This window comes from Salmo trutta, unplaced genomic scaffold, assembly GCF_901001165.1.
Source record: "Salmo trutta unplaced genomic scaffold, fSalTru1.1, whole genome shotgun sequence".
Taxonomy (NCBI): Eukaryota; Metazoa; Chordata; class Actinopteri; order Salmoniformes; family Salmonidae; genus Salmo; species Salmo trutta.
The window spans coordinates 1-14039 of record NW_021823013.1 but is presented as its reverse complement, the minus strand read 5'-3'; the positions used below and the strand labels follow the sequence as shown (position 1 = coordinate 14039).

The 14039-nt window shown below is 44.5% G+C and overlaps 1 protein-coding gene across 1 annotated transcript; it reads left to right on the top strand.

Annotated features, from left to right (window-relative positions):
* Positions 1–353: 353 nt before the first annotated feature.
* On the top strand, positions 354–13691 carry LOC115188243 (ATP-binding cassette sub-family B member 7, mitochondrial-like; the record flags this gene model as incomplete). Its single annotated transcript, XM_029747095.1, has 5 exons — positions 354–538; positions 5510–5587; positions 5692–5766; positions 9056–9175; positions 13523–13691. Coding segments are annotated over exons 1-5 (592 nt in total), but the record flags the coding sequence as incomplete, so codon positions are not given.
* Between the last annotated feature and the right edge of the window lie 348 nt (positions 13692–14039).

The following is a 14039-nucleotide window of genomic DNA, read 5'->3' as shown; positions in this document are numbered from 1 at the left end:
TAGCTCAATTGTCCATTGTATATTATCCATATATACTTGTGTTCCCTCATGTACTTCCTGTATTGATTTGTTGTTAATAAAAAATAAATAAATAAAAAATAAATGCCGACAATTCCCACAACACTTAGTAAGGTCACAAGGACGTGATTGTTTAGAAATCTTATCAATCAGAAGAGTAAACACCCTACATAACAAGCAACACGTCTAAATGTTATTTAATTAGGTATATAATGACCACATGTTTCGAAATAGTCACATAAATAGATAGACATTATGATTTTATTCCTTTAAAAAAAAAAAAAATGAACGACGACAGGGGGTCAAAGTTCATCCTAATAGGAAATGACGTAAGTTTGTTCGTTCCCGGAACCCGCTTTCCTTTGACAAGATGGCTCCTCTGTTGGTCCCGCTGGAAAGCCTTTTACACCTGCAGAGAAGAAAATTAGCTATTTTACTGCAAAAGACAAGTTTTTATCATGTTTGGAGAGGAGGGAACAAACCGAATGGGAAACAACAGAAACAACAGACTACTTATTTGGTGAGGAGGAGAGAGAAGGACACTGTTCTGACAGTCACACTTTCCACACAAACTGACAAGGGCACGTCAACATGTTATAACGTTTTCCAGTTCTGGGATGACCGTGTGTTGATAAGTTATATTATAGTAATATGTGTCAGCTACCAGAAAGTTAAGTTAACCAAGGTTGTGGTCAGCATGTTTTCACAAGATGTTGTCAATGTTTTGCTCGGTAGGTAGCGATGTCTCCTACTCGACGTAGCCGGCAAGTTGAAGTGAAAGTGATTTCGACACATTACTAACTAGCTAAATATACTATGGTAACTAACTAGCTAAATATACTTTGATAACTAACTAGTAGCTAAATATACTTTGATAACTAACTAGTAGCTAAATATAATTTGATAACTAACTAAAGTTACACCTCATACCTAGCTTGCTGGGTTAATTTTTGTCACCGAGGTATACAGTTTGTGGGTCCCAGTGAGTCGGTCACGTGTTGACCATTTACAGTTGTCATTTAGTAGAAACTCTTATCTTTTCACGACTTACAGGAGTAATTAGGGTTATTAGGGTTAAGTGTCTTGCTGAAGGGCACATCGACAGATCTTTCACCTCGTCGGTTCAGGGATTCGACCCAACGCTCTTAACCGCTAGGCTGTCTGCCTACTTTGGCACTGACAGAGTAAAGAGTGTCAGTGCACAGTATGTCCCGTGAGATAAGACCCCATCTCAACCTTGAACCGACTGATATTGGCTGAACTTGGCAGACACCATTGGCGTATTCATTAGGCCAATTGTGTTGCAAAACGTTTCTTAAACGGAAGCGAACGAAACTGGGAGGGACCTACCTGAATTTGTCCAATAGAAACTCTAGAAATGTTCTGTTTTGCAACTGTTTGGACTAATGATTACACCCCAGGTTGTAAGCCAGCTAGTACTACTGGTGAGGACAGACTTTACTCATAGTTGTTAGACAACACGGATAATAAAGATGCTATGATCCTGTGTGCTCTTGATGCCTAAAATCTTCTCTATAGGTTGTGAAATAGTTTTCCACCAGGAGCACCGTCTCCATTTTGTTCCTGACACTCGTTCTATCCCTTCATCATGACTCCGTTCCATCAGTCATTGGACGAAGGTGCCTTCTGTAGGGGGCAGTTTTAAGATCCCTGACGCTCGGTCTGAACGGTAACATGCGTTGCTTGTTAAATGAAAATATAATCGCTTGCTGTACGGTTTTGGAAGCATAAGGACCTTATCTTTCATATTAGCGAGAAATAATTGTCAAAAAAACAAAAGATGAAATGGCCTTGGTAGGGTTATGCTTCCCAGACGACCGTGTCTCCATGTTACAACACTTGTTTAGGGAAAACCGAGGAAATACGAGGTGACTACCTGTGCTGCTTAGCTGTCGAGCGCGGCTCTGAACATGTCAGATGGAGGGACCCATGGCTGTATGTATCTGTGCTAAACTTCTACAGTAAGATATTTGTGCGTTTTAACTTTCTCACTCATCATTATTCACAATTCCTTCAGGGATTGTCTATAATCACGGCAGCATCCACATTAATGTAGAAGTGTTTAGAAACATTCTATTCTTATTTACAATCAAAGTGACTCCAAAATGACACAATACATTATTTACCATTCAGTTCAATTGGGCACAAAAATAATCTGAAACACAATCAAAAAGAACTTAAAAAAGCATCAACAAATTTGTAGTCGTTGCATGCTATGAATATGGGACCAAATACTTTTCACTACTTTAATACACAAGTGAATTGGTCCCAATGCTTTTGGATGTCTAAAATGGGGAGGGGGGGACAATTTACATGTACTATGTACAGAAAGTGCTGTAATTTGAGAACTGTTGACCAGTATACATTATCATTTCTGTCTGGTAAGTAGTATAGAGCTGTAATGTAGTCGGTGAATTGATGTTTGTTTCCCCTGTTCAGAGACCATTACTAATTGAAGTTACTTCCTCTTATTACCAGGTTCTGACCTCTAGATAGTGCACTTCCTGCTATTAGCTGAAGTTGGAAGACCCTTCCTCCCTCAATACTACAGGGATAGGTCCCCCAAATTACAAAATTACATTGCTTTCCTCACTTTGTTTGCAGTCTATAGACAAGGGACCTATATTAGCATTTTCATGCTTCATGTTTAAATCATCCTAAAGTATCAACAATTTGATTGTGTAACTCAAATGTTATTTGTACACCTTTCAAACATGTTTTTCTGCCTACTTTTTGCATACTTTTCTTTATATGTATATATGGAAGGTATTGCTGACGACAAAGCCTCTAATTTTATTTCCGCCAAGCGACCTAGTCTTCATTGCAGTAAAGTTCTGCCTAGTGCTTAATGTGGAACGTGGTCGCGACGCCAGAGGCGGCACAATTATCTGTATCCCTCAGTCGAACAGTCAAACACAGAGTTGATTATCAAGAAGACAGTGAATGTTCCTGAGTGGCCTAGTTATAGTGTTGACCTAAATCTACTTCAAAATGTAATGCAAGACTTGAAGATGGCGGTCTAGCAATGATCAACAACCAATTAGAGGGTGCTTGTATAGTCCTCTTCCGTGTGTGTTAATTACACACAGTGCATTCGGAAAGCATTAAGACCCCTTGACTTTTTCCCCACAGCCTTATTCTACACACTACACAGCCTTATTCTACACACTACACAGCCTTATTCTACACACTACACAGCCTTACTCTACACACTACACAGCCTTATTCTACACACTACACAGCCTTATTCTACACACTACACAGCCTTATTCTACACAGCCTTATTCTACACAGTACACAGCCTTATTCTACACAGCCTTATTCTACACAGCCTTATTCTACACACTACACAGCCTTATTCTACACACTACACAGCCTTATTCTACACACTACACAGCCTTATTCTGCACACTACACAGCCTTATTCTACACAGCCTTATTCTACACAGTACACAGCCTTATTCTACACAGCCTTATTCTACACAGCCTTATTCTACACACTACACAGCCTTATTCTACACACTACACAGCCTTATTCTACACACTACACAGCCTTATTCTACACACTACACACAATACCCCATAATGACAGTGTAAACAGGTGTTTATAAATTTATGCAAATTTATAAAGTAAAAAATATATACTTTATTTACATACGTTTTCAGACCCTTTGCTATGAGACTTGAAATTTAGCTCAGGTGCATCCTGTTTGGTCTGATGAAACCAAGATTGAACTCTTTGGCCTGAATGCCAATCGTCAAGTCTGGAGGGAACCTGGCACCATCCCTACAGTGAAGCATGGTGGTGGCAGCATCATGCTGTGGGGATGTTTTTCAGCGGCAGAGACTGGGAGACTAGTCAGCATCGAGGCATAGATGAACGGAGCAAAGAACAGAGATCTTTGATGAAAACCTGCTCCAGACTGGGGTGAAGGTTGACCTCTGAATGTCCTTGAGTGGCCCAGCCATGAAATATGTTAATACAAGTGATTAGCTCTGCTAGTAAGGTGGTAGGGGTCAAGCACTCAGGTCTGGAGGTCATATATGATACGAGCATTCACAAAGCCCACAAGGTACTGTTAAACCCAAGATATACAGACCAGTGTTCTGGCCTACAGCTAACATTGTAGTTAAACCACCAGGAGGACCAGTGGGCCTACAGCTAACATTGTAGTTAAACCCCCAGGAGGACCAGTGGGACTGCAGCTAATATTGTAGTTAAACCCCCAGGAGGACCAGTGGGACTGCAGCTAACATTGTAGTTAAACCACCAGGAGGACCAGTGTTCTAGCCTACAGCTAACATTGTAGTTAAACCACCAGGAGGACCATGGGGACTACAGCTAACATTGTAGTTAAACCCCCAGGAGGACCAGTGGGACTACAGCTAACATTGTAGTTAAACCACCAGGAGGACCAGTGTTCTGGCCTACAGCTAACATTGTAGTGAAACCACCAGGAGGACCAGTGTTCTGGCCTACAGCTAACATTGAACTGATACTGTGTAGTTGGGGGGGGGGGGGTCCGTGAGGGGCTGTTGACCATGTCTTTGGATTCCTCATGTCTTACTCATTGTTTGAAAAAACGTTCGGTCCAAATCGGATGTCGGGTACCATATTTACTGAATATTATTTGGATCCTATAAATTTAAAATGGCCCGTATGGGTGCAGTCAATTAGTATAATTTCTCAGAAATCTAATTATATCTCAAGAAAATAATATTGTAGGAATAGATCAGCATTCCTAACTACAGAAAATAATGTTGTAGGAATGCTGATCTATTCCTAACTACAGAAGATATTTCAGAACTCTCTGAAATGGTGGGTGTCATGGCTGAAACTGATTTGACCCACAGGTCATCAGTAAAGGTTACCACCTCCACTCTATAGTCTTAGTTATGTTCACAACCTCTGTCTCCTAAATATAATCTGGTAAATATTATCTAGTACATTGTGACCTCAACTGACACCGGCTGTGTTTGAACTTACATGCTTTTTGGCCGCTGTTTTATCCCAAAGCCCTCAGGGGTATCTTTCAACAAGAAGGAATGTTTCTGTTCTGTCTGGATCTGTACATTTTTACTGAAACAGGCTCCTCCCCTCTGGTTTCTCCTCCCCTCCCCTCTGGTCTCTCCTCCCCTCCCCTCTGGTCTCTCCTCCCCTCCCCTCTGGTCTCTCCTCCCCTCCCCTCTGGTCTCTCCTCCCCTCCCCTCTGGTCTCTCCTCTCCTACCCTCTGGTCTCTCCTCTCCTACCCTCTGGTCTCTCCCTCCTACCCTCTGGTCTCTCCCTCCTACCCTCTGGTCTCTCCCTCCTACCCTCTGGTCTCTCCCTCCTACCCTCTGGTCTCTCCTCCCCTCCCCTCTGGTCTCTCCTTTCCTCTGGTCTCTCCTGCCCTCTGGTCTCTCCTCCCCGCTGGTCTCCCCTCTCCTCTCCCCTCTCCTCCCCTCTGGTCTCTCCTCTCTGTTCTGTAGCTGAGCCCCAACCTGAGGACAGCCACATGGACAGTCAACAGGAATGACAACAGCAGACGTTTACTGGAAGCTGCAAAGGTACGTTAGATTGTTATTGGAGCCTATGCCATTTACGGTATCAGAAACGATATCAGAAACAATTAGTTCTAATAGTGTGTGTGTGTGTGTGCGCTTGTTCACAGCATTTGCAGGTGACAGAACGGACATGTTGGCACGGCAGTGCGGGCGGAAGATTAAACGCAGACCCCAAAAATGTGGTGAGAAAAATAGTACTTCCAAATGTTCTATAACAGAAGCACGTTATGTTTTATTAGCTCCGTGATCAGCACGTAAACAGAGAAAATAGGTGATCATTCATTTGTTCCTAACTCCATTCTGCAGGGAAAGAGTCACCTTTACTTTCATAACCACTGAGAATCACTGTACCGTCTAAACCACTGAGAATCACTGTACCGTCTAAACCACTGAGAATCACTACCATCTAAACCACTGAGAATCACTGTACCGTCTACACCACTGAGAATCATTGTACCGTCTAAACCACTGAGAATCACTGTACCGTCTAAACCACTGAGAATCACTACCGTCTAAACCACTGAGAATCATTGTACCGTCTAAACCACTGAGAATCACTGTACCGTCTAAACCACTGAGAATCACTGTACCGTCTAAACCACTGAGAATCACTGTACCGTCTAAACCACTGAGAATCACTGTACCGTCTAAACCACTGAGAATCACTGTACCGTCTAAACCACTGAGAATCACTGTACCATCTAAACCACTGAGAATCACTGTACCGTCTAAACCACTGAGAATCATATTTTCAGCTGTTTGAATCTGGTGTACAAAAGTAAGACGCAAAAACGAAATTTAAGAACGGGATGCATAGAAAAAGCGCACATAGAACAGATCTACTGCTTCTTAGACTGACTTTCAATTAGAATGACAGATCTATAACTCACATTTCTATGTGAATTTGTTTCGCCCAGAAAGTGACATATATTGCAGCTTTAATTCCACTACTAGACCAGCAACAACGGATTGTTATATTGTCTGTCTTGTTATATCTCCTGTGATTAAAGCAGTGGAGGATAAAGTATAATATTCAATAGGACTGTCATGCATTGAGTTGAGCTGGTTTTGTCTGATTTCATGGGGCTACAGATTAGTCTATTTCCCTTCCATTTAGGATGTATTTTATTGGCAACTTGCTAGGAGATCATATTATTATTATTATTATTATTATTGTACTGATCAACAACATTTGCATGGAAGAAGCGATCCCTTTTATAAAAGTCTGCGCTGTCTCTTTAAGAAAATAATGATGTCATTTGGAGGTAGAATGTGGCTGTGGAATCTTACTTTGTTGCTATGCAATCTAGTGGAAACCCAATGGGTTTCCACTAGATTCATGGTTTGCATTAGAGGTCGACCGGTTTGCATTAGAGGTCGACCGGTTTGCATTAGAGGTCGACCGGTTTGCATTAGAGGTCGACCGGTTTGCATTAGAGGTCGACCGGTTTGCATTAGAGGTCGACCGATTATGATTTTTTTCAACGCCGATACCGATTTATTGGAGGACCGAAAAAAGCCGATACCGATTAATCGGCCGATTTTATTTTTTTTATATATCTATATTTTTATATAGACTGGTAATAATGACAATTACAACAATACTGAATGAACAATGAACACTTTTATTTTGACTTAATATAATACATAAATAAAATCTATTTAGTCTCAAATGAATAATAATACCTCTAGTTTGCATATTATCATAACCAAAGTACCAGGGTAGTGAATGAATGTTAGCTTCAGCTGTCAGCTAGCTAGGAAAGTTATCCTCCAAAGATGGAAGATACCGGTATCTTCTTGCATTGTAAAGGGTTCTAGCCAGTAGGACATTGTTTTGCGAACAGTAATGAACAGTTTCAACATTTCTACATGCCATGTCACATTATACTTGTGTGCAGCGTGAGTGGGGAGCTAACAATGCAGCCCAGAGAGCGCTAGTAATGAATGAGGAAGTGGAGCAGGGACTGCTCTTCGTGCTATAAAAGGGCTGTTCTGATAGACCTACTTGACCATCTCAATCACGTAAGATGCATTTGACAGAAGTACTGAACGTAACCAAAATTCTAGTACCAAACCATTATTTTTTTTGTAGAGAAAAAAATGCCAAAGTTTCAGTATACCGTACAACACACACACATTACTAAAATCAGTAATGTGCTGCTCTTCAGCAGCTCTGTTGCTTTAGCCAGGCCCCTCTGGCTGACAAAGCAGGTAAACAACCATCTTGGCTCTCAGATGGGATGCCAGCCATGTTGTGCTGCCCCCTCAGCTTGGCTGGCGCCCCCTGGTGGATATGTCAGACACGCTCTCTGGGTCTTCCTGGAGTTAGGTCTGTAGCATAGAGATAGATAGAGGACTCATCTTTGTATCTGTGCCGTTATGGTGTCTGCGACAACATGGGCAGCATCATCGAGTCTGTCTCTATTTTGTATTTGTGGAAAAAAGTGCAATGGTAATATTGCTTATTTACCAGCGCCTGCAGAGCTAGAGTCCAGAACCAAATGTTGTCATTAATTTATGGCCACTAGATGGAAGAGATATTGCTTAAAGCTATTTACAAATCATAGGCAACACAACATGAAGACGATGCTGTGATCATTGGCTGATCGCTCCCAACCCATTCGAATCGCCACTCAGATGACTACTTTAAAATGGTGGAAGCCCTTGATGATGATGATGTCCATCTAGAGACTTCTTCCTATCACTGAGCTGCTGCCTAGCCCTACGGCCCTCTGGGAGATGTAGTGTCCTCTTCCTGTTGCTGAGCTGCTGCCCAGCCCTACGGCCCTCTGGGAGATGTAGTGTCCTCTTCCTGTTGCTGAGTTGCTGCCCAGCCCTACGGCTCTCTGGGAGATGTAGTGTCCTCTTTCTATCGCTGAGTAGCTGCCCAGCCCTACGGCCCTCTGGGAGATGTAGTGACAGGCAGGCTCTCCTTGTCCACCTGGAGACAGATGGCCAGTCTGCTCACCGTTTCCCTGGGCGTATACACCCCCCCACACCAAGCATCAGGTGTCAGTGGGTTGCCTGGGGCCTGGAGTTTTCCCTTCCCTGTCTGTCAAACCAATTGGGAAAGAGAACTAATGGATCCTATTGGACAACCAGTACACAATGTCTTGCCATATTGTTATAAAAGCAACCTTGGTCATTAACGATCTACATTTTCCCTCTGAGTATTATTATTATTATTATTATTAATATTATTATTATTAGTCAATGTTTTGGACAAGTGAAGCTTTTTGCCTTGTGACGTTAGATGCGTTATCTTCCTGTTCTGTGATCACAGTGAGGAGGAACACATATATAAATGATAACGGATGACATTTTGTATGGGAGGCCCCAGCGGGAATCAAACCCACAATCCTTGTCTTTGCAACCTCCATGCTTTACCAACTGAGCCATGTGAATAAGCAGTGTTATGTCATCTAAGTGTTTTCTTGTTGTGTTTTCCTTGTTGTGTCCTGGTGGCAGTTGAAGGAGGTGAATTCCAGGACCATCATGTCTAACATGTTGTCCTACGTGTGGCCCAAGGACCGGCCTGATCTACGGGCTAGAGTAGCCATCGCCCTGGGGCTGCTGGCTGGAGCTAAGGTAGTCTGATCACACACACACACACACACACACACACACACACACACACACACGTCTGCTGGCTGGAGCTAAGGTAGTCTGATCACACACACACACACACACACACACGGCTGCTGGCTGGAGCTAAGGTAGTCTGATCACACACACACACACACACACACACACACACACACACACACACACACGGCTGCTGGCTGGAGCTAAGGTAGTCTGATCACACACACACACACACACACACACACGGCTGCTGGCTGGAGCTAAGGTAGTCTGATCACATACACACACACACACGTCTGCTGGCTGGAGCTAAGGTAGTCTGATCACACACACACACACACACACACACACACACACACACACACACACACACACACACACACACGTCTGCTGGCTGGAGCTAAGGTAGTCTGATGACACACACACACACGTCTGCTGGCTGGAGCTAAGGTAGTCTGACACACACACACACACACACACACGTCTGCTGGCTGGAGCTAATGTAGTCTGACACACACACACACACACACACACACACACACACACATCTGCTGGCTGGAGCTAAGGTAGTCTGACACACACACACACACACACACACACGTCTGCTGGCTGGAGCTAAGGTAGTCTGACACACACACACACACACACGTCTGCTCGCTGGAGCTAAGGTAGTCTGATGACACACACACACACGTCTGCTGGCCGGAGGTAAGGCAGTCTGGTAAGGCAGTCTGGTAAGGCAGTCTGGTAAGGCAGTCTGGTAAGGCAGTCTGGTAAGGCAGTCTGGTAAGGCAGTCTGGTAAGGCAGTCTGGTAAGGCAGTCTGGTAAGGCAGTCTGGTAAGGCAGTCTGGTAAGGCAGTCTGGTAAGGCAGTCTGGTAAGGCAGTCTGGTAAGGCAGTCTGGTAAGGTAGTCTGATGTAACATGTCTGCTGGCTGGAGGTACAGTGCCTATAGAAAGTATACATTTCAAACTTTTCCACATTTTGTTACAATGTGGGATTGAAATATATACGTAATTTTTTTGTATATGATTTACATAATACTCCATAATGTCAAAGTAAAAAAATTTACTTTATTAATGTTTTAAAAAAAAACTACCAAAATCATACAATTGTTTAATACAAAATATATTTCACCAAAATCAAGGTTTCATTATTATTGACACTCCTCATTTAGTAGTTAGTGCTCCTCTGGCAGGGATACCAGCATGGAGTCTCTTCCTGTGATGTTTGGTTAAGGAACACATTTGGACCATTCCTCTATGCAGATCCTTTCAAGATCCTTCACATTCTTGGGTTTGCGCTTATCAACTGCCCTCTTCAACTCAGCCCACAGGTTTTTGATTGGATTGAGGTCCGGCGACTGAGATGGCCAGGGTAGATGCATTGATTTTGTTGTCACAGAACCATTTCTGTGTGGATCTTGAGGTTTTGGGTCATTATCTTGTTGGAAAGTCCACCTACGGCCAAGTCCCAGCCTTCTGGCAGAGGAAACCAGATTGTCAGCCAAAATTGCCTGATACTTGGTGGAATTCATCATGACTTCAATCTTAACCCCTGAACCTCTGGAATTAAAACATCACTGACCCCACTCCATATTTCACCGTGGGTATGAGGTGCCTCTCCTTGTATGCGTCTCTGTTTCGATGTCAAACATGCCGATGCTGTATCTGACCGAAACGTTCAATTTTGGTCTCATCTGACCAGAGCACCTTCTTCCAGTCATCATTTAAATGATGTTTGGCAAACTCCAAGCGCTTCCGTCTGTGTCTTGGGGTTAGAAAGGGCTTTCTTCTGGCAGCCTTTCCTGTGGTTGTGGAGGTGGTGTTTTTTTTATAAGCCTGGTGACCCCAAGACGCCACCAAGGCCTGCAATTCTTTCACAGTGGTTCTTGGGGATTTTGTTGCTTCTGTTGCTTCTTCAAAATCAAAAGTAACAGTCAGTATCTGGTGTGGCCACCAGCTGCATTAAGTACTGCAGTGCATCTCCTCATGGACTGCACCAGATTTGCCAGTACTTGCTGTGAGATGTTACTCCACTCTTCCACCAAGGCACCTGCAAGTTCCCGGACATTTCTGGGGGGAATGGCCCTAGCCCTCACCCTCCGATCCAACAGGTCCCAGACGTGCTCAATGGGATTGATATCCGGGCTCTTCGCTGGCCATGGCAGAACACTGACATTCCCTGTCTTGCAGGAAATCACGCACAGAACGAGCAGTATGGCTGGTGGCATTGTTATGCTGGAGGGTCATTTCAGGATGAGCCTGCAGGAAGGGTACCACATGAGGGAGGAGGATGTCTTCCCTGTAACGCACAGCGTTGACATTGCCTGCAATGACGACAAGCTCAGTCCGATGATGCTGTGACACAGCGCCCCAGACCATGACGGACCCTCCACCTCCAAATCGATCCCGCTCCAGAGTACAGGCTTCGGTGTAACGCTCATTCCTTTGATGATAAACGCGAATCCGACCATCACCCCTGGTGAGACAAAACCGCGACTCGTCAGTGAAGAGCACTTTTTGCCAGTCCTGTCTGGTCCAGCAACAGTGGGTTTGTGCCCATAGGTGACATTGTTGCCGGTGATGTCTGGTGAGGACCTGCCTTATAACAGGCCTACAAGCCCTCAGTCCAGCCTCTCTCAGCCTATTGCGGACAGTCTGTGCACTGATGGAGGGATTGTGCATTCCTGGTGTAACTCGGGCAGTTGTTGTTGCCATCCTGTACCTGTCCCGCAGGTGTGATATTCAGATGTACCGATCCTGTGCAGGTGTTGTTACACGTGGTCTGCCACTGCGAGGACGATCAGCTGTCCGTCCTGTCTCCCTGTAGCGCTGTCTTAGGCGTCTCACAGTACGGACTTGCAATTTATTGCCCTGGCCACATCTGCAGTCCTCATGCCTCCTTGCAGCATGCCTAAGGCACGTTCACGCAGATGAGCAGGGACCCTGGGAATCTTTCTTTTGACGGTCATGAAAAAGGGACGTTTCTTTTTTTGCTGAGTTTATATTTACAAAAAATATATGGGGTATTGGAAATGCTACAATCTATCTGCAATATTAAAGCTCATCTACCCCCTTAAATTATATATATTATTTAAAATAATTGTATAAACATTTCAAGGATAATGAATGGAAACGGGATGCACCTGAGCTAATTTGAGTCTCATAGCAAAAGGTCTGAATACTTATGTAAATAGATTATCACAAATGTTTAAAGCTGTTTTCACTTTGTCATTATGTGGTATTGTGTAGATTGAGTAAAAAATATATCTAATGTCGACTGGTCTGATTTACTTTCTGAATGCCCTGTAGATATAGAGCTTTCTGAATGCCCTGTAGATATAGAGCTTTCTGAATGCCCTGTAGATATAGAGCTTTCTGAATGCCCTGTAGATATAGAGCTTTCTGAATGCCCTGTAGATATAGAGCTTTCTGAATGCCCTGTAGATACAGAGCTTTCTGAATGCCCTGTGTAGATATAGAGCTTTCTGAATGCCCTGTAGATATAGAGCTTTCTGAATGCCCTGTAGATACAGAGCTTTCTGAATGCCCTGTGTAGATATAGAGCTTTCTGAATGCCCTGTGTAGATATAGAGCTTTCTGAATGCCCTGTGTAGATATAGAGCTTTCTGAATGCCCTGTGTAGATATAGAGCTTTCTGAATGCCCTGTAGATACAGAGCTTGATGCCTGTGAGATTAGAGCTATGCCCTGTGTAGATATAGAGCTTTCTGAATGCCCTGTGTAGATATAGAGCTTTCTGAATGCCCTGTGTAGATATAGAGCTTCTGAATGCCCTGTGTAGATATAGAGCTTTCTGAATGCCCTGTGTAGATATAGAGCTTTCTGAATGCCCTGTGTAGATATAGAGCTTTCTGAATGCCCTGTGTAGATATAGAGCTTTCTGAATGCCCTGTGTAGATATAGAGCTTTCTGAATGCCCTGTGTAGATATAGAGCTTTCTGAATGCCCTGTGTATATATAGAGCTTTCTGAATGCCCTGTGTATATATAGAGCTTTCTGAATGCCCTGTGTATATATAGAGCTTTCTGAATGCCCTGTGTAGATATAGAGCTTTCTGAATGCCCTGTGTAGATATAGAGCTTTCTGAATGCCCTGTGTATATATAGAGGTCCATAGAGCCTTACTGCGGTCCTGATTTCTGGAACTGTTAGCTTACCTGTGTAGTGTTTACTTTTCCTTGTTTTGCTATCTGGAGTTTGAGGGTTCTCCAGTCCCCACCAGGATAGTATGACAAGCCCACACACAGCCAGCCTTATTGCACCTAGCTTCTACCATCAGAAGAGTGGAACTTAATGTTTTCACCACTTTCTCTCCCGTCTCCCTAGATGACCAATGTGATGGTACCCTTCATGTTTAAATATGCTGTGGACGAGCTGAATGGACTGTCAGGACACATGCTGAACCTGAGCGACGCCCCCAACACCGTGGCTACCATGGCAACTGCTGTTCTGATTGGTTGTAAGTCCCAACTACTTTTCTACACAAACCAGAAAGGCACGATTTTTTTTTCTCCTCCCCCCGCTCTCTCCCCGCCCGCTCTCTCTCTCCCCCGCCCCGCCCTCTCTCTCCCCCCCCCCCCCGCCCTCTCTCTCCCCCGCCCCGCTCTCTCTCTCCCCGCCCCGCTCTCTCTCTCCCCGCCCCGCTCTCTCTCTCCCCCCGCCCCGCTCTCTCTCTCCCCCCGCCCCGCTCTCTCTCTCCCCCCGCCCCGCTCTCTCTCTCCCCCCGCCCCGCTCTCTCCTCTCCCCCCGCCCCGCTCTCTCCTCTCCCCCCGCCCCGCTCTCTCCTCTCCCCCCCGCCCCGCTCTCTCTCTCCCCCCGCCCCGCTCTCTCCCCCGCCCCGCTC